The 20,636-nt window shown below is 42.0% G+C and overlaps 1 protein-coding gene across 5 annotated transcripts in view; it reads left to right on the plus strand.

The window, feature by feature from the left end:
* The window catches only part of FAM13C (family with sequence similarity 13 member C), a 347,807-nt gene that overhangs the window by 293,341 nt on the left and 33,830 nt on the right, over nucleotides 1-20,636 (plus strand). For all 5 annotated transcript variants that reach the window (XM_053583875.1, XM_053583874.1, XM_053583871.1 and 2 more), the window contains one exon: nucleotides 8,971-9,055. In XM_053583875.1, coding sequence (XP_053439850.1) covers nucleotides 8,971-9,055 — 85 coding nt within the window. The remainder of the gene's footprint in view (nucleotides 1-8,970; nucleotides 9,056-20,636) is intronic.

Consider the following 20,636-nt stretch of genomic DNA (forward strand, 5'->3'; position numbering starts at 1 on the left):
GAAGGCTGCAAGGGATTGGATCCAGTTCAGTGGCTCCCAGCCTGTGTTGTAGTTTTCATTGCTTTAAAGCAAAAGGATAAACGTAAGAACAATGAATGGAGTGAATTTTTCATAAAGCTAAAGTCCACAAACAACTCTTTCATTTAGAGATTGTTGTTAGAACTTTCATTTTGTGATGAAATGGTGGGCGGGGTCTTGTTTCTTTTCCCACATGTTGTTACTTGGAGAAATACATATACAGTTGGCAGCTTCAATATATATGAAAGCTCTCCCCTTCCCTGCTAACTTTTAAAAAATATTACTGCTGGTCCACAGGCCAGATTTTACCTGGGAGCTGTGACCTTTTCGATATTTCTTCCTAAGAAATAATTTTTTTCTTTCAACAGGATTTATTGAGAAGCAAATGTGTATCCAGCTCAGGGTTTGGTACAGGGGTGGAGTGGGGGAGCTGAAGGACAAGAATGAAAGTGGTCCCCACTTTCCAGAATTTTATAGGGGCACATGTCAAGTCTACACTTAATATCCCATAGTCTGGCCTTTTTAGCCTTGGCACTTGTATGTTTTAGGACATTTATGGCTTTCTCAGTCTCTAATACTCAAGTTTTAAGGAAGACAAAAGCTGAATTGCTCAATGATGAACTAGCACCAATTCTAGACAATCTCTTCTAGAAAATAGAAGAGTAGGGAACACTTCCCAATCATTTCATCAAGGCAGTTTTACTAGGGCAATAAAGTCAGACAAAGATAGCACAAAATGAAAAATCTATACATCAATATTCCTCATGAATATAAGAGCAAAGATCTTTAACAAAATATCAAATAGGAATATTCAATAATACCAAGGGTGTCAAAAATGTATACACATTTTTCTAACAAAATATTAGCATTTGACAATCTAAGTGTCTGTCAGCAGATGAATGGATAAAGAAAATGTGGTATATATACACAATAGAACACTATTTAGCCATAAAAAGAAGGAAAGCCTTTCATTTGTGGCAACATGACGAGACTAGAGGACTCAAGTTAAATGAAATATGGCACAAAAAGATAAATGCTACATGTTCTCAGTCATATTTGGAAGCTACAAAAGTTGATCTTGTAGAGATAGAGAATAGAATAGTGGCTCCTAGAGGCTGGAAAGCGTGGTGGGGAGGGAGAGATGGAGTAAAGCAGTGTTTTTCAAAAAAAAAAAAAAAAGGAGGGCGACACCTGTGGCTCAAAGGAGTGGGGCGCCAGCCCCATATGCCAGAGGTGGCAGGTTCAAACCCATCCCCAGCCAAACACTGCAAAAGGAAAAAAAAAAAAAGAGTGAAAAAATGAATATACTTACTGTGCTTTGAACTTCTTCCAAAAATAATTTAATCAACGATCTTTAAAAAATTTTGTTTTTCCTGGCACACTGATGTATACTTGTTGGAGGTTGGGGCCAGTGGATTGCTTGAGCTCAGGCGTTTGAGACCAGTCTGAGTAAGAGTGAGACCCTGTCTATAAAGAAAATAGCTGAGCACTTTGGTGGGTACCTGTAGTTCCAGCTACTTGGAAGGCTAAGACAAGAGTATCATGTGAGCCCAAGAGTTTGAGGTTGCTGTGAGCTATGACTCCACAACACTCTATCTAGGGCAATAGGTGAGACTTTGTCTCAAAAAAAAAAAAAGGCAAGAAAAGAAAAAAAGAGAGAAAATTTTGGATTAAAGGATGGATACAAAATTATAGCTAGGTAGGAAGAATAAATCCTAGTATTCGGTAGCACTGTGTGGTGACTAGAATCAATCGTACCATATTGTATTTTTCAAATAGCTAGAAGAGAGGATTTTGAGTGTTCCCAACAGAAGCAAAGGATAAATATTTGAGGTGTTGAATATACTAAGTATCCTGATTTGATGATTATTGTGTGTATCAAAACTTACTATCTACCCTATACATATATACAATTATTTGTCAATTAAAAGTAGACATGTAAAAATTAGTATTTGAGGGAATGGCTAATGCTTCCCAGTGTGACTTGCCATCTTTACAGGCATAGGTATATACTTTATTTCATATGGAATGTGATTTTATGATTTCTAGTAGTTACTGATTCATTGAATTTTATAAATTGAAAGTGTTAAGGAAGTGTCATCAGAGAAAGCAAAGAGCATGTGGCCCCGCAGAGTTGGGCAGTTGCCCAGGGACAGAGTGAGCCTGAATAAGGGCCCTATGGGCCCCTGCTGCATCTTACTGAGGTTGGTTCTGAAGCAAAACATCTTTCAAGGCTAAAAGAAATTGGAACAAAAATAGCTGTAAAGGAGTAATCATATGGACTGCAATCCTGACTAGCTTTGAACTTCAGCCCTTGGAATATAATTAGTGTTCTGGAAAAAACCAACTAGTTAGAAGGTTTTATCCATCTTAACCCTGTGCTTTTGGATGGTTTAAGTTCTAGCAATTCCAGTGAGAAACTGTTGAATTTCATTCCGTGAGTTGTAACTGAGATGCATTCTATTTCAGAAACATCAGTCTTATCATCTGCAAAAGCTCAGAGTTCTGATTTAAAACCATGAATTTATACAACTGTATTGTTCTCTCCCGAACATCTTGTTTTTGGTGTTCATTTAATAAAGCGAACATAACAAGGATATCACAATGAGCCAAAACTGAGAACAGGACTCCTTCTTCCCTGGTTGAAATCATTTGACTGAAAGGAAATGTGGTTTGTGTTATTGAGTATTGTGGCTAGTTTGCCCTTGTTTAAAAAGAATTTCTAGTAGAATCCAAATGGGACCTGGATCCTCTCTCTTGTCAACAGAGTGCTGCTTAAAGTGAATAGCTTGTTCTTTTCCACTGAATTTCTCCACTGAGAGTGCATGGGACATGAAGGCTGACCACACCTCACCTAGGAGGGCTGGAAGGGCTGGGCTGGGCTGGGCTGGGCTTGCAGAACTGCAGAGATCCCAAGATGCCAGCGGCACAGTGCCTGGAGGGATTAGCCAAGGGTCCACTGTCTTTAAGGGAGGAATGAATTTGGCCTTTCTTGTAACCATCAACAATGGGAGAGGTTTCATGTCTTTTGGCAAGACCATTGAGAATCCATCAAGAGCAGTAGTTCAGGAGGCACCACTGTCTTGCTTCTGAGTGATTGATACTTTATATCTGGTATGGGGTCCCACTCTCTAAGGGAGGCAGGGGCCAGAGGGCAGTGAAGGTGTCAGAGGGCTGAGGCTCAGGGAAAAACTGCTCCCCCTGGGGCAGGTGGACTAAGCAAGCAACCAAACCACCTTTTAGAGTAGGGCTGGGATCCAGGAAGAGGGCATTATTTCTCCAGGTGTGCACCTTGTACCTCCCACATTGAAACAACCTTGCCCAAGAACTGATGAATCAGGAACTCTGGAACTCAGTCCCTGCCGGGGAATGTGTAGTACTCCCCAGTGATTTCTAAGTACTTCATGCTTTTGAATAAGGGAAGAAACAGAGCTCGAAATTGTATACTCAGAGGGCCCCTCAAGTACTGGATAAAGAATCCAGAAAAACAGAACTAATAAACAATGGAAATCTTGTTTAGATGGGCTCTGTCCTACACATAGTGCCCAGATGCAGCCGTGAACTAGGGAGGCATGGTTCTAGCCCTGACGGAGCTGGAAAGATCAGTAAACAAGCAGACAAAAAAACATTACATATTGTGGCAAGTGTTGGAGAGGAAATAAAGAAGATGCTCAGAGATAAGCTAGGTGGGCCCTGTCGGGAGAAGGTAATCACAACTGGCTGGGTAACTTGATGGAATTTTGAGTGTGAAGCAGCTACAGCCGAGTGGACCTGGGGAAGTGGGGGAGGAGCAGGTGAATCAGCGGATGGGAAGGAAAGGTATTATGTGCGTGTTGGAGAGTGGGTAGGGAGTGCACACTTGGGAAATGTGAAAATTCAGGGAAAAAGAGTGGTGAGTGGTCATGGGGATGTTTGGAGACCCATTGTATCCCCAGTTTTGTGCAGATTTCCTATTTGATTTGCTTCCTACCACCATAGGAACTCTGTGTGCAGTTCTTGGATAGATGAAAGAGTGGGAGCAAAGCACTAACCCCCTTCACAGAAACTAAATATGAGTTATCCCTGCTTTTGCAACTGGAGAATTACAGACAAAGGCACCCTAAAATAGTAGTTAACCATCCAGCCTGTGTGGGTGTTCTCTTTTCCAACCCAACTAAAGTGGGACCTGGTAATTGTAGAGGACAGAAAATGAGTAGAGTATTTTCTAAAACAAGTAGCATATTCTCCATTATGTAAAAGAGAAAAATTAGCTTTTGTAAGAATACCACACCTAGGTTTCTCAGACTTCTCTCTGGCGTCTTCGCTCACCAGATGGGATAAATGGAGAAGCAGAGGAGCTGTTGTCTTTTAGAGGACCCATTAGCCCTCGCTCAGGTTTTCTACAGATTCTAGATACCCGTTCGAGGAGCTGCTGCCTGCCAGCCTGGGAAATCGCTGGCAGGCTGGCCCTGAGCAGTGGGCTGGGGTCCTGCAGGAAGCGCTGGGGCTGAGGAAGCAGTGGCACTCTAAGGATTTACTGGCCTTCATTTTTCTGTAGAGGGAAAAGCATGTTCCTGCACTAAAGGTCACTAAGTCAGGCCATGATGGAATCAAGAATGGTTGCTTGCCACTCTGTCCCCAGGCTTGCCAGGTTTTTCCTCCATAGCTCTGTGACCATAATAACTGTCATCACTGTTTGATTTGTTTGTTGGCTATTAGCTCTCTCCCCCACTAGACTGGAAGCCCCATAAGGAAGGAGCTGAGAGGATTCTCATGTCCCAGAGTTACGACAGCTCTGTCTGCCCAAGCATTAGAGCCGCGCGTGCAGCCCCCATCTACAAGGTGGACACCACCCTGTGTGTACCCTGCAAGCTGTCTGAGTGGCTTTATAGGTGGAATGCCTCCTGTCACCCACTGGAAGGACATGTATGTGACAGTGATGTAGATTCTGCGTAGGTAAATCCCCTGCCCCCCACCCTGTTTGTCCTGGGTTCCTTGGTGATCAGGAGAGATATTCCTTTACAGACCCATCCCACACAGGATGTCCACGACCCCACCCTCTGCTCGGGAGGACTTACAGATGTCCCATGGTGCCCAGAGGCAGGTTGTCACTAGTGGGTCAGTGCGGGGTGGGAATGGGGCCAGCTGAGGACAGCAGCTCTGCAGGGTCCCTTCCACTCGGCCTCCTGTCCTCTGTTTGCAGCAATTTGTTGTCCCTTCTCCTTGGATGTCTCCTCGTCTCTCCAGCCTTTTATCTTCTCCCTCCTGTTCCACTGGCCACTTCTTTCCTTCTCCATTCCTCCAAGTCAAGTCCCATCTAGTGGGTCACAGAGGAATACGCCAGCCGTACAAACAGATGTCTTCTGGCACTCGGGGTCTTGTTCTGTGTGAGTGCAGGTGAGGGAGAAGGTGGCAGAGGAAAGTGGATGAGAACAATGGTGAATACCTCCAGGCATAACTCAGTCTGGGCATGACAACTTTCTTCCAGGGAAAGGACCTCTGAGTGTGAACTGCTCTGCAGTGAATTTCTTTGCTACTGACTTGTGTTTCACAAACACTCAGTTCAGTTCCACAAACACCGTCCAAGCATCCAAGCACGCACTCCATGCCCTCAGTCTAGGTAGCTGTGTGCTTTTTCCCCCTTCACAGTCCGAAGGGGTCTTTACTAGGCAGGTGCAGAAATGAGACCCTAGGAGGCAAAGTGATGCCTCAGGGTGTCAGGCAGTGTGCAGGATGGCCTGGCCACACAGCCAGAGCTCTGCCAAGCAGCCTCTGGAGTTTGGAGATATTCAGATAAATAACAACCACGGAGTCCAGTCCCTGAGTGCTCGCCACCTGCTGGGGCTCTGCAAAAGCTTTCTGTGAGTTCCCTTAATTCTGAGAGCAGCCCTTAGAGCAGATGCTGTTGTTACTATTATTATTGCCTCATTTTACAGATGAAGAAATTAAGGTGTGGGATAGCTGGGATGCTTGGCCAAGGGCTGACACAGAATATGGAGCAGAGCTGACATCCCTTCTGCTTCTGTGGGAACCTGTGGGCTGTGCCCTCTTCCGCTTTGCAGAATATACAACACTCACACACAGGCTGTCGGTTCCGCAATTAAAAAAAAAAAATGAATGAAAGGTAAGGTAGAAAGAAGCAAGAATGCCAGTCTTTCTTTTTACTTTACCTTTTCTTCTTTTGAAAAATAATAATAGTAAAATATATATAAAGTTGACCATTTTACCCATTTTCAAGTGTGTAGTTTAGTGGCATTAAGTATAGTCACACTGTGTGCAACCGTGGCTGTCATCCTTCCCCAGACCTTTTTCATCTCCGCAGTCTGAAACTCTGCACCCATTAAACAGTAGCTCCCATCTGCCACCGTCGGCCTTTGGCAACCACCACTCTCCTTCCAGGTTTTATGAATTCTACCTGATGTAAGTAGAAGTATACAGCATTTCTCCTTCCATGACTGGCATTATTTCACTTGGCACCAGTGTCCTCGAGGTTCATGCGTGTTGGGGGATGTGTCAGAATTGCTGCCCTTTTTCATGCTGAATCATGTTCCACTGCACATGTGTACTGTGTTTCATTTATTCATCTGTCTGGTTGACATTTGGGCTGCTTCTACCTTACAGTAATATTCATCCTCTAGGCTTTTGTAACAAGGTACCATAGACTGCTGGCTTAAACAACAGAAATTTGTTTTCTCACAGTCCTGGAGCCTGGAACTTTAAGACCAAGGTGCCAGCCAGGTTGGCTTCTCCTGAGGCCTCTCTCCATGGCTTGTGGACGACTGTCTTCTCACCGTGTCCTCACATGGCTTTGTGTCTGTGCATCCATGACCCTGGTGTCTCCTTTTCCTCTTATAAGGACACCTGTCCTACTGATCAGCGCCCCACCTTTATGACCTCATTTAAACTTACAGGCCCTGTCTCCATATACAGTCACACCAAGGGGGTAGGTAGGACCTCAGCATACAAATTTTGGAGAGACAAAATTTCATGCGTAACATACCTCTAGGCTATTGTGAATATGAATGTGTGGATACCTGTTCAAGTCCCTATTTTCAATGCTTTTGGCTATATACCTAGCAATGGAATTGCTGGATTATATGGTAATCCTTCATATGGTCATCCTAGCAGCACCATTTTACATTCCCATGGCATTACTTCTTAATCTTCAGAGTCATTTGCTCTTTTGGCAAGGTCACTGATTTTCAAGGTCCTCCTCTAGTAGGAAGCTTGCCTGAAATCATTGTTTTTGCCTCCCCGCTGGTTGGTTTTTAAATCTTCCAGAAACTTGGTGCCCCTACTCCTTCTGCAACTCCTGTCAATGACCTTCTTACTTCCACACTTGGCTCCTGGGAAAACATCCCAGAAAGGAGGAGGCCATTAAAAAATGGGCTGGTCTCAGGCAGGTGCTTCATCCGAGCTGTGGGCAGCCATCTCTGAGCGTGGAGGAGGGGAGGAGGTTTGTGCCACATCCTGCTCCACCTCTGGGCATGGCAGAGGAGGGGTTCCAAGCCTGCCCCAGCACCTGCTCCTTTCAGAGAGGCTGAGAGGCAGATTTAAGACTTTCCTCAGTGAGCAGCTTTTAAAACAATGCTTCACACAACAGAATGAATGAGGGTGTTGGTAGTGCGTGGAAGGGAGGGGTTGGGCTGTGAAGAGAAGTTGGGTAGGTATTTATATGAGGTCAGGTGTAATAGGGGGTGCGGGCATGGGGGGTGGATGGGAGTTGTGGTAGGTGGAGTTTAGGGGGCTGTGTGGGTATGTGGAGTGGGCCGTGAGGTTTGGGGGGCTGCTGTGAGGTATGGGTATGTATGAGGTGGGCTGGATAGGTAGAGAATGTGTGTGGAGTAAGGGCAGAGGGTGAGGGGTAGGGGACGGGGCTGCGGAGCAGGGCATGGGGGAATGGGGAACAGGGCTGTGGAGGGGAGGGTGTGAGTAGGCGTGTGTCTGCCTATGTGTGCTGCGGGGTCAGACTAGAAAAGGACCAATGGCTCTGCTCCTGGTGGCCACCTCTGTGAGTCTGGCAGGTGGAAGAGCAGCTGAGCTCGGCATCACTTTCTTGTTTTGAGTCAGCAAGGCCTGCCCAGGGACTCGGGCTGACTCACTTTCACCTGGTTGGGGGATTTAATTTGCTGGCATCTGCATCATGGCAGGATGTGTGCGTCAGTCTGGGTGACTTTGTTCTTATTAAGAACCATGGGAGAAATTTAAAATGAGAAATGAAGGGAGTGGCGGGTGGGAGGTTATGCCGGAGGCTATGAAAAGTGAATTGCTTCTTCCTCAGTGACCTTACGCTCAGTGACCAAGGTCATCTCCTTGGCCCCTGTTCTTGATAAAAGGCAGCCGCAGCCATCCCACATGAGAGAAGTAACTTTAGAAGACACACCCCCCAACCCCTGACGTGCAGAGATGGATAAGGGAGCCTCGGAGCCCCTCCCAGAGGCCAGGCAGCCTCTGCAGCAGTAACTCTTTGTGCACTGCGGTCTGCTGCAGTCTTGGCTTTGGAGGGACGCTGGCTTTTATGAATGGTAACTAGGGAGGGGCCTGATGTCCTCACTCTTGATGTCAGCACAATGAATGAAACACTTGCAAAGCATAAAACCTCAAGCACCCGGGAAGCAGATACTGTCTCAGATTGGTTCTCCAGATGCGGCGTCTCTTGCTGACGAAATCACCAGTCCCATGTGTCACTGATTAGCCATATACGTTAGGATTTAAATGAGGCAGCCCCTGAGCCTGCATGTGGAATAACGCGTGGATGATTCTGGCACAACCAGCTCTTTCCCTGAAGCAGCTGTGGCCGCCACCCTCCTCCTGCCAGGCACTGAGGAAGGTGCTTGCAGGAGCTGCGCACTCACTGTTGCAAGCCAGGCTTCTACCTTAGCTAGCCTGATGTTCTGCTTTTGCTGGCAGAATTCCTTGCTGAAGCTCCAAGCCCTTGAATCTGATCTGTGCTCTGCATTTCTGACAAACCAGGAAGAAGCTGCCCAGGTGCATGGAGTGAAGGACCCAGCCCCAGTGTTGACCCAGAGCGTGCCAGCCGATGGGGCGGATTCTGCAGGTAAGAGGCAGGGCTGGGGGTCGTCCCAAATTGTACTCTCAAGTAGTTCAGCTTCTTGCAGTATTATCCTCAACCTGTCACCCTGGGGGAAATGGTGCCTGGTGAAACATGAAGACCCAAGAGGGGCTTGTGAGTTGCCCAGGGGGAACTGAGAGGGAGCAGGAGGGGTTAGGATTTGCTGTAAGACCTCTTCAGTTGGGGCCACGAGCAAGACTCCCATCGTGGGCATCAGGTGAAAGCACCCATCATCACTCTAGTCTTCATTTTCCTATCTGGTCTCCCATGACAAATTAGTGGAATGTTTATTTTAACATCACTAGACTTAGATAACCTCCGCTGTCTTGAAACTCCTGATCTTTGTGAGCTATCGAGGGGTGGGGAAGCTTGAGCACCCTACCTCCCTGTTAACTGCTTGTAAGACAATCCAGCAGCATGAGCCAAGTGGGGGGAGCGCTCCACGGGCAGTTCATTCTCATCCTGCAATGTCTTGTTGTGTCTCAATTGATTTTGCATTAATTTCTGTGTCAAAACATGGCAGATTTGGGTCTCAGTTTTTTGTTAGTTTCTTTAGTTTTAATCCCCAGAATGGTAAACTGGTCAGCAAACAGGAGTCAGATTAATGCCCCCAGGAAGACTTAGGAAAGAAATGAGTAGAAATGAGGGCAAAGCTTATGTTTTCTAACCAGAGGTTTGCAGACTGGTTTCTGAATGGATGGTAGAAATAGGCTTAGGTGAGCTTGCTTCATGACAGCCCCTTAATCTCCAGGAGCTGAAGGGAAAGATTTGCAAAGGGAATCTATTTCAGTGCCATTAGCAATAGTACACTTAAGACACTCCTGTGTAAAATATAACCCACGTGGCATAAGGAGGTAAATCAGTCATTTCCAGTTTTGGAATGTATATTAATAATATTGGCTAGTAATAGCTACTCATATTAGCTAATAATAGCTACTATTATTTAAAACTTTGCTGTGATCCAGGTACTGTTCTTAGCATTTTATGTATATTATATTAAATCCTTAAATTGACCTGTGAAGTAACACTCCTCATACTAAGGACGCTGAGGCCTAGGAGAGCCCTCTGGGGCATTGGTAAATTATTTTCCTATGGATGCAGGTGGCCGGTGGCTGTCCTTGCTGCTAGAGAGCTCTCCTGCTCTGTGGGCCACTGAGTTGGGATGAGATACAAGTGAAATTGGGCAAGAGCCAATGTCAAGCCAATTAGGGATTTCGATCAGATAAGTAGACATCCTTCCTCTTCTTCCTCCACCCTCATTTTCTACCTCCTGCAAACAAACAGCAAAGGAAACACATAAAGAAGTCTCAAGTCAAATATAAATTAACTTTGGAGTCATCTGACATTTTGGATTAGCTAAGCAAGTATCTGGCAAAGTGTTTAATAAGGTATTTGTCATATGCTGGATATGGATATATATTTTTTTCTTTCTTTTTAATTATGACTTTTATATGTCTCGTTTTCTCCAGGATCAAGAACAGCTTTGCATTTTCTCATTCTGGATGGATAGAATTTTGAACAACTTATTATCACTCCTTGTAAAATGGAAATAAATACTGGGTTTATGTTGGGTTTTCCACACAAAGGAACCATAAATGCATTCCATGTTAAGTGTCAAAGGGCAGAAATGGGCAGAAGGTATTTACAGAGGAGGCTGATGGATTGGATGCTGGATTTTTTAAAAATGTAGATGAATTTGAAGTGTCTGAAGCCCTTCCAAGAGAGTCTGGAAAATTTACTGTAGAAACATCTAGAAAACAAGATGTTTTCAGGGATCTAATAGTCACTGCTTTCGGTAGGGATATCATAACGATGACAGGCACTTGTAAGATGCTTACATGGTTTAAATTTGGGATGGTTTGGTCTTGTTCACTTCCAAAGGCGATCTTATAGGGAGGCTATACATTTTCTAATCTATGTATCACACAGAGAAAAAATTTATGCTCAGATCAATGGATTTCTGAAGTGATTTTTGAACACCTTGAAACTGTAGATTTTGGTTTTTGTTTTTTTCATCTAAGTCGCAGGTAAGAAGGTGATTGCATAAGATTAACATAGTCATAAGTTCTTGAAAGCTTATAGTAATTTAAAAATAGTTTTCTCTTAAAGTCTAGCATCTAGACTTGCATGTATATAAATATTCAATTAGTATTTATTGATATCAGTTATTGGTCAAGGACAAAATACAAGTGATTTTTATATGAATGTCTGGATATTATGCCAAAAATTAACCATTAGTAGCAAATATTCATAAATATAAGTTGATGTTACTTAAGCAGTTTTCATGTTCCTTTGACTTTATTAGAGCATGCCTTAAGTAAAGCTATTTAACTATTGCAGGATATATCTGAAATGATGGTCTGAGTAAAGTATAGTAGTTTCTAGTTCTTGAGAACCAGTATTGTGCTTTAACTTGGGTTTATTGGTTGCAAAGATCCCACCTAGTAAGATACCCAAAAGCCTCCCCCTGCTTTAGAAATCCAATTTAAACTGCATCTGCAGCAAAAAACATGTTTCAATGGCACCCCAAAGAAGGTTCCAGACCCTTCTTACACATCATAATTACCAGGAAGCTTTTCCAACAGAGAGGTCTCTGGGGTGGAAGTCCTGAAATCTGTATATTTCACAAACACTCCCAAGTGCTGGGAACCACTGGTCAAGTGGACAGAGTCTTGAATTAGGAGAGAATGTCCCAATTCTCTGGCTGGTGCTCTACCTCAGTTTCATCAAAGGAAGAGGCTCACAGACCACATGCGACTTCTAACTCAGGATCTGTGGCCAGTTGGCTCCATCCACTTCAGAAGAAGAAATATGTTCATATACCAACTATACAGGCTGGGAGTGGGTGGGGTGGGGACATGGACAAGGCATGTGGACACAGATGTGAGAGATGTAGGGCCCTTAGGGAGAAATGATGGAGAGGAGGCTGGCTGCAAGGCAGCTTGGACCTATACAGAGGGTAACCAACTGGCTTGGTTGGCCCAGGATTATCCCAGTTTTAAAACTGAAAGTTCCATGTGCTGAGAAATCCTCAGTCTCAGGTAATCCAGGATGATTGGATTTGCCTTGCAAACTAAATAATGTGAGATGAAGCTGTTATGAACTGAATATTTACGTACCCCTCCAAAATTCATATATTGAAATCTGATTCCCAACATGATGATATTTGGAGATGAGATCTTGGGGAGATGATTAAATCATGAGGGTGGAGCCCTTTTAAATGGGATTAGTGCCTTTTATTTTTTTTAATTGATTTATTTTTATTGTTAAATCATAGCTGTGTACATTAGTGCAATCAAGGGGTACAATGTGCTGGTTTCATATACAGTCTGAAATATTCTCATCAAACTGTTCGACGTAGCCTTCATGGCATTTTCTTAGTCACTGTTGTGGGCATTTGTATTCTGCATTTAGTAAGTTTCACCTATACCCATTCTAAGATGCACTGTAGGTGTGGCCCCACCCGTAACCTCCCCCACCAAAACCTCCCCCCTCCCTTCCCCTTCCTTGGCCCTTTCCCCATAGTCTTGTGCTATAGTTGGGTTATAGCCTTCATGTGAAAGCTATAATTTAGCTTCATAGTAGAGCTGAGTACATTGGATACTTTTTCTTCCATTCCTGAGATACTATGCTAAGAAGATTATGTTCCAGTTCCATCCATGTAAACATGAAAGAGGTAAAGTCTCCATCTTCCTTTAAGGCTGCATAATATTCCATGGTATACATGTACCACAATTTGCTAGTCCATTCGTGGGTCGATGGGCACTTGGGCTTCTTCCATGACTCAGTAATTGTGAATTGGGCTGCAATAAACATTCTGGTACAGATGTCTTTGTTATATTGTGATTTTTGGTCTTCTGGGTATATACCTAGTAAAGGAATTATAGGATTGAATGGCAGGTCTATTTTTAGATCTCTAAGTATTCTCCAAACATCCTTCCAGAAGGAACGTATTAGTGTACATTCCCACCAGCAGTGTAGAAGTGTGCCCTTTTCTCCACATCCATGCCAACATCTCTGGTTTTGGGATTTTGTTATGTGGGCTACTCTTACTAGGGTTAGGTGATATCTCAAAGTAGTTTTGATTTGCATTTCTCTGATGAATAAGGGTGATGAGCTTTTTTTCATGTGTTTGTAGATCATGCATCTGTCTTCTTTAGAGAAGTTTCTCTTCAAGTCCCTTGCCCACCCTGAGATGGGGTCACGTGCTCTTTTCTTACTAATACGTTTGAGTTCTCTGTGGATTCTGGTTATTAGACCTTTATTGGAGGTATAACCTGCAAATATTTTCTCCCATTCTGAGGGCTGTCTTCTTGCTTTACTTACTATGTTCTTGGCTGTGCAGAAGCTTTTTAGTTTGATCAGGTCCCAGTAGTGTATTTTTGATACTGCTTCAATTGCCTGGGGAGTCCTCCTCATAAAATATTCACCCAGGCTGATTCCTTCAGGAGTTTTCCCTGCACTTTAAATCTTTTATCCAGTGAGAATCTATCTTAGTTAATGGTGAAAGGTGTGGGTCCAGTTTCAATCTTCTACAGGTTGCCAGCCAGTGTACTCAGCACCATTTGTTAAATAGGGAATCTTTTCCCCACTGAATGTTTTTAATTGGCTTGTCAAAGATCAAATAACGGTAAGTAGCTGGATTCATCTCTTGGTTCTCTATTCTATTCCAGACATCTAATTCTCTGTTTTTGTGCCAGTACCATGCTGTTTCGATCACTATTGATTTATAGTACAGTTGCAGATCTGGTAGCATGATTCCTCCTGCTTTGTTTTTATTGCTGAGTAATGTTTTGGCTATTCGAGGTTTTATCGGATTCCATATAAAACGAAGTATTTTTTTTTTCAAGATCTTTAAAATAGGGCGGCACCTGTGGCTCAAGGAGTAGGGTGCCGGTCCCATATGCTGGAGGTGGCGGGTTCAAACCCAGCCCCGGCCAAAAAAAAAAAAAATCTTTAAAATATGACAAGGGAGCTTTAATAGGAAATGCATTAAAATTATATATTGCTTTGTGTAGTATGGACATTTTAACAATGTTGATTCTTCCCAGCCATGAGCATGGTATGGTTTTCCATTTGTTAACATCTTCAGCTATTTCTTTTCTTAAAGTTTCATAGTTCTCTTTGTAGAGATCTTTCATGTCCTTTGTTAGATAAATTCCCAAATATTTCATTTTCTTTGGCACTACTGTTAAAGGAATAAAGTCCTTGACTGTTTTTTTGGCTTGGCTATTGTTCGTATATATAAAGGCTACAGATTTATGGGTGTTGATTTTGTAGCCTGAGACATTGCTGTATTCCTTGATCACTTCTAAAAGTTTTGTAGTAGAATCCCTACTGTTTTCCAGATATACGATCATATCATCTGCGAAGAGTGAAAGTTTGATCTCTTCTGACCCTATGTGGATACCCTTGATCGCCTTTTCTTCCCTAATTGCAATGGCTAAAACTTCCATTACAAGGTTAAAGAGCAATGGAGACAATGGGCAACCTTGCCTCGTTCCTGATCTAAGTGGAAATGATTTCAATTTAACTCCATTCAGTACGATATTGGCTGTGGGTTTGCTGTAGATGGCCTCTATCAGTTTAAGAAATGTCCGTTCTATACCAATTTTCTTTTTTTTTTTTTTTTTTTTCTTTTTTTTTTATTGTTGGGGATTCATTGAGGGTACAATAAGCCAGTTACACTGATTGCAATTGTTAGGTAAAGTCCCTCTTGCAATCATGTCTTGCCCCCATAAAGTGTGACACACACTAAGGCCCCACCTCACTCCCTCCCTCTCTCTTTCTGCTTCCCCCCCCCCCCGATAACCTTAATTGTCATTAATTGTCCTCATATCAAGATTGAGTACATAGGATTCATGCTTCTCCATTCTTGTGATGCTTTACTAAGAATAATGTCTTCCACTTCCATCCAGGTTAATACGAAGGATGTAAAGTCTCCATTTTTTTTAATGGCTGAATAGTATTCCATGGTATACATATACCACAGCTTGTTAATCCATTCCTGGGTTGGTGGGCATTTAGGCTGTTTCCACATTTTGGCGATTGTAAATTGAGCTGCAATAAACAGTCTAGTACAAGTGACCTTATGATAAAAGGATTTTTTTCCTTCTGGGTAGATGCCCAGTAATGGGATTGCAGGATCGAATGGGAGGTCTAGGTTGAGTGCTTTGAGGTTTCTCCATACTTCCTTCCAGAAAGGTTGTACTAGTTTGCAGTCCCACCAGCAGTGTAAAAGTGTTCCCTTCTCTCCACATCCACGCCAGCATCTGCAGTTTTGAGATTTTGTGATGTGGGCCATTCTCTCTGGGGTTAGATGATATCTCAGGGATGTTTTGATTTGCATTTCTCTAATATATAGAGATGATGAACATTTTTTCATGTGTTTGTTAGCCATTCGTCTGTCGTCTTTAGAGAAAGTTCTATTCATGTCTCTTGCCCATTGATATAAGGGATTGTTGGCTTTTTTCATGTGGATTAATTTGAGTTCTCTATAGATCCTGGTTATCAAGCTTTTGTCTGATTGAAAATATGCAAATATCCTTTCCCATTGTGTGGGTTGTCTCTTTGCTTTGGTTATCGTCACCTTAGCTGTACAGAAGCTTTTCAGTTTAATGAAGTCCCATTTGTTTATTTTTGTTGTTGTTGCAATTGCCATGGCAGTCTTCTTCATGAAGTCTTCCCCCAGGCCAATGTCTTCCAGTGTTTTTCCTATGCTTTCTTTGAGGATTTTTATTGTTTCGTGCCTTAAATTTAAGTCCTTTATCCATCTTGAATCAATTTTTGTGAGTGGGGAAAGGTGTGGGTCCAGTTTCAGTCTTTTACACGCAGACATCCAATTCTCCCAACACCATTTATTGAATAGGGAGTCTTTCCCCCAAGGTAAGTTCTTGTTTGGTTTATCGAAGATTAGGTGGTTGTAAGATGTTAGTTTCATTTCTTGGTGTTCAATTCGATTCCAAGTGTCTATGTCTCTGTTTTTGTGCCAGTACCATGCTGTCTTGAGCACTATGGCTTTGTAGTACAGACTAAAATCTGGTATGCTGATGCCCCCAGCTTTATTTTTGTTACTAAGTACTGCCTTAGCTATACGGGGTTTTTTCCGGTTCCATACAAAACGCAGAATCATTTTTTCCAAATCTTGAAAGTACGATGTAGGTACTTTGATAGGAATGGCATTGAATAGGTAGATTGCTTTGGGAAGTATAGACATTTTAACAATGTTGATTCTTCCCATCCATGAGCATGGTATGTTCTTCCATTTGTTAATATCCTCTGCTATTTCCTTTCTGAGGAGTTCATAGTTTTCTTTATAGAGGTCCTTCACCTCCTTCGTTAGGTATATTCCTAGGTATTTCATTTTCTTTGAAACTATGGTGAAGGGAGTTGTGTCCTTAATTAGCTTCTCCTCTTGACTGTTATTGGTGTATACAAAGGCTACTGACTTGTGGACATTGATTTTATATCCTGAAACATTACTGTATTTTTTGATGACTTCTAGTAGTCTTGTGGTTGAGTCTTTGGGGTTCTCTAAGTATAAGATCATGTCGTCAGCAAAGAGGGAGAGTTTGACCTCCTCTGCTCCCATTTGGATTCCCTTTATTTCCTTGTCTTGCCTAATTGTATTGGCTAGAACTTCCAGCACTATGTTGAATAGTAAAGGTGACAGAGGACAACCTTGTCTGGTTCCAGTTCTAAGAGGAAAAGCTTTCAGTTTTACTCCATTCAGTAAAATATTGGCTGTGGGTTTGTCATAGATAGCTTCAATCAGTTTTAGAAATGTGCCACCTATGCCTATACTCTTCAGTGTTCTAATTAGAAAAGGATGCTGGATTTTATCAAATGCTTTTTCTGCATCTATTGAGAGGATCATGTGATCTTTATTTTTGCCTCTGTTAATATGGTGGATAACGTTTATGGACTTGCGTATGTTGAACCAGCCTTGCATCCCTGGGATGAAGCCTGCTTGATCATGATGAATGACTTTTTTGATGATAAGCTGTAATCTATTGGCTAGGATTTTGTTGAGAATTTTTCCATCTATATTCATGAGTGAGATTGGTCTGAAATTCTCCTTTTTGTTTGGGTCTTTTCCTGGTTTTGGTATCAGGGTGATGTTTGCTTCATAGAATGTGTTGGGGAAGATTCCTTCTTCCTCAATTTTTTGGAATAATTTCTGCAGTACAGGAATAAGCTCTTCCTTGAAGGTTTGATAGAATTCTGGAGTGAAGCCATCTGGACCAGGGCATTTTTTAGTTGGAAGCTTTTTTATTGTTTCTGTGATCTCAGTGCTTGAAATTGGTCTGTTCAGGAGGTCTATTTCTTCCTGGCCAAGTCTAGGGAGAGGGTGTGATTCCAAATATTGATCCATTTCCTTCACATTGTCAAATTTCTGGGCATACAGTTTCTGGTAGTATTCAGAGATGATCTCTTGTATCTCCGTGGGATCAGTTGTTATTTCCCCTTTATCATTTCTGATTGAGGTTACTAGAGATTTTACTTTTCTATTTCTAGTTAGTCTGGCCAATGGTTTATCTATTTTATTTATTTTTTCAAAAAACCAACTCCTTGTTTCATTAATTTTCTGAATGATTCTTTTGTTTTCAATTTCATTGATCTCTGATTTGATTTTGGAGATTTCTTTTCTTTTACTGAGTTTAGGCTTAGATTGTTCTTCTTTTTCCAATTCCATAAGGTCTCTTGTGAGATTGTTGATGTGCTCTCTGTCTGTTTTTCGAATGTAGGCATCTAAAGCGATGAATTTTCCTCTCAAAACTGCTTTTGCAGTATCCCACAGGTTTTGGTAGCTTGTGTCTTCATTGTTGTTATGCTTAAGGAAGTTAGTGATTTCCTGTTTGATTTCTTCCTGCACCCATCTGTTATTCAACAGAAGATTGTTTAATTTCCATGCCTTTGGATGGGGTCGAGCATTTTTTTTACAGTTGAGTTCCACCTTTAGTGCCTTATGGTCTGAAAAGATACAAGGTAAAATTTCAATTCTTTTGATTCTGTTGATATTTGTTTTGTGTCCCAGGATATGATCAATTTTGGAGAATGTTCCATGGGGTGATGAGAAGAATGTATATTCTTTATCTTTGGGGTGGAGTGTTCTATATGCGTCTATCAAGCATAATTGTTCTAGGGTCTCATTTAAATCTCTTATATCTTTGTTTAATTTCTGTTTAGAGGATCTGTCCAGCTCTGTAAGAGGTGTGTTAAAGTCCCCTGTTATGATGGTATTATCAGATATCATATTGCTCAGACTGAGTAAGGTCTGTTTCAAGAATCTGGGAGCATTTAAATTTGGTGCATAGATATTTAGAATTGAAATGTCTTCTTGTTGTAGTTTTCCCTTGACCAATATAAAGTGACCATCTTTGTCTTTTTTGACTTTAGTTGCTTTAAATCCACATGTATCTGAAAATAAGATTGCAACTCCTCTTTTCTTCTGAATTCCATTTGCCTGAAAAATTGTCTTCCAACCCTTGACTGGGAGCTTTAATTTGTCTTTTGAAGCCAGGTGTGTTTCTTGCAGACAGCAAATGGATGGCTTGTGTTTTTTAATCCAGTCAGCCAATCTGTGTCTCTTCAGTGGGGAATTCAAGCCATTAACATTTATGGAGATAATTGATAAGTGTGGTAGTATTCTATTCGTCTTATTTGGTGAGAGTCCATTGCTTAGTTTTATCTTTTGCATCAGTGTGGAGGTTAGGTTCTGTCCTTTGATTTCTGAGTTCTTACTTTGCTGCTGATCCATTGTGGTGGTCAGTGTGCAGAACAGGTTGAAGTATTCCCTGTAGAGCTGGTCTTGTTGTGGCGAATTTCCTCAATGTTTGTATATCCGTAAATGATTTGATTTCTCCATCAATTTTGAAGCTTAGCTTAGCAGGGTACAGAATTCTGGGCTGAAAATTGTTCTGTTTAAGTAGATTAAAGGTAGATGACCATTGTCTTCTTGCTTGGAAAGTTTCATTAGAGAAGTCTGAGGTCACTCTGATGGATTTGCCCCTGTAGGTCAACTGGCGCTTACTCCTGGCAGCTTGCAGAATCTTTTCTTTTGTCTTGACTTTGGACAGGTTCATCACAATGTGTCTTGGAGAAGCTCGGTTAGAGTTGAGGCGACCTGGGGTCCGATAGCCCTCTGAAAGCAGTGTGTCAGAATCTTTGGTGATGTTTGGGAAATTTTCTTTTATAATATTCTCTAGTATGGCTTCCATTCCTCTGGGGCATTCTTCTTCCCCTTCTGGAATTCCTATAACTCGTATGTTGGAACGTTTCATAAAGTCCCATAATTCTGACAGTGAACGTTCTGCTTTCTCTCTCTTCTTTTCTGCCTCTTTTACTATCTGAGTTATCTCAAAAACTTTGTCTTCTACCTCTGAAATTCTTTCTTCTGCATGGTCTAACCTGTTGCTGATACTTTCCATTGCATCTTTAAGTTCCCTGATTGACTGTTTCATTTCCTTCAGCTCTGCTATATCCTTTTTATATTCTTCATATCGTTCATCTCTGATTTGATTCTGTTTTTGGATTTCCTTTTGGTTATTTTCCACTTTATTAGCAGTTTCCTTCATTGTTTCCATCATTTCTTTCATTGTTTTCAACATGTGTATTCTAAATTCCCTTTCTGTCATTCCTAACATTTCTGTATAGGTGGAATCCTCTGCAGTAGCTACCTCATGGTCCCTTGGCGGGGTTGTTCTGGACTGGTTCTTCATGTTGCCTGGAGTTTTCTGCTGATTCTTCCTCATGAGTGATTTCTTTTATCTGTTTCCTTGCCCTAATTTTCCTTTCACTTCCTCTTGCTCTTTAAGTTCTTGTGCCTGTGGACTAAGGGTTACAGGACCAGAAAGGTGAGAAGGTTGAAGAGCAAAAAAGGGATGAAAGAAAGGAGGACCGAGTGATAAGAAAAAAAAAGAAAGATAGAGAAAGGAGAGTGGGTAGGGATAAGGAATATTGACAAAAAGAAGAGAGGCACAGAAAGAGGGAGACAGGGCAATATAGGTGTACAGTAGGGTACTTTGACACAACCTTACAAAACCCCACCTTCTGGGGGTTGGGTGCCCAGTTGGGTGGTTCCCTTGAGGTCAGCAGCTCTTTGCTAACCTGGTCAGACACAGTACCCCACCTCCACCAAGTAGAGAGGAAAGACAAAAATGCTATAAATCAAACTAAAACAAGCAAACAGAAAACTTTATGGCGATAAAATTGGGTGAAAAACCAAGTGATAGTGGTAGAAACACTAGCAAAAATGAAGTTGTAGTTATTAAAAAAGGCAGCAATGGGAAATTATAATTAAACTGGAAAAATTGAGAAAGAAAAAGGGATCTGTATGGAAAAGATTGAAATTAAGAAACAAAAGAACATCAACAACGTCAAAATAAACAAACAAAAAAACCCAACCAAACAAAAAAAAAAGAAAAAAAAATACACAACCAAAAACAAAGCAGTTTGTATATGTTGTTGAATATTGTCTGGGCAACATGTGGTCTTTTGGGGTATGAGATGTTAGTCACAGTTCTGATACGACTGGAGGCTGCTGATTTCTCAAACCCCAGCAGGT

The sequence above is a fragment of the Nycticebus coucang genome, chromosome 3 (genome assembly GCF_027406575.1).
Source record: "Nycticebus coucang isolate mNycCou1 chromosome 3, mNycCou1.pri, whole genome shotgun sequence".
In the NCBI taxonomy this organism is placed as follows: Eukaryota; Metazoa; Chordata; class Mammalia; order Primates; family Lorisidae; genus Nycticebus; species Nycticebus coucang.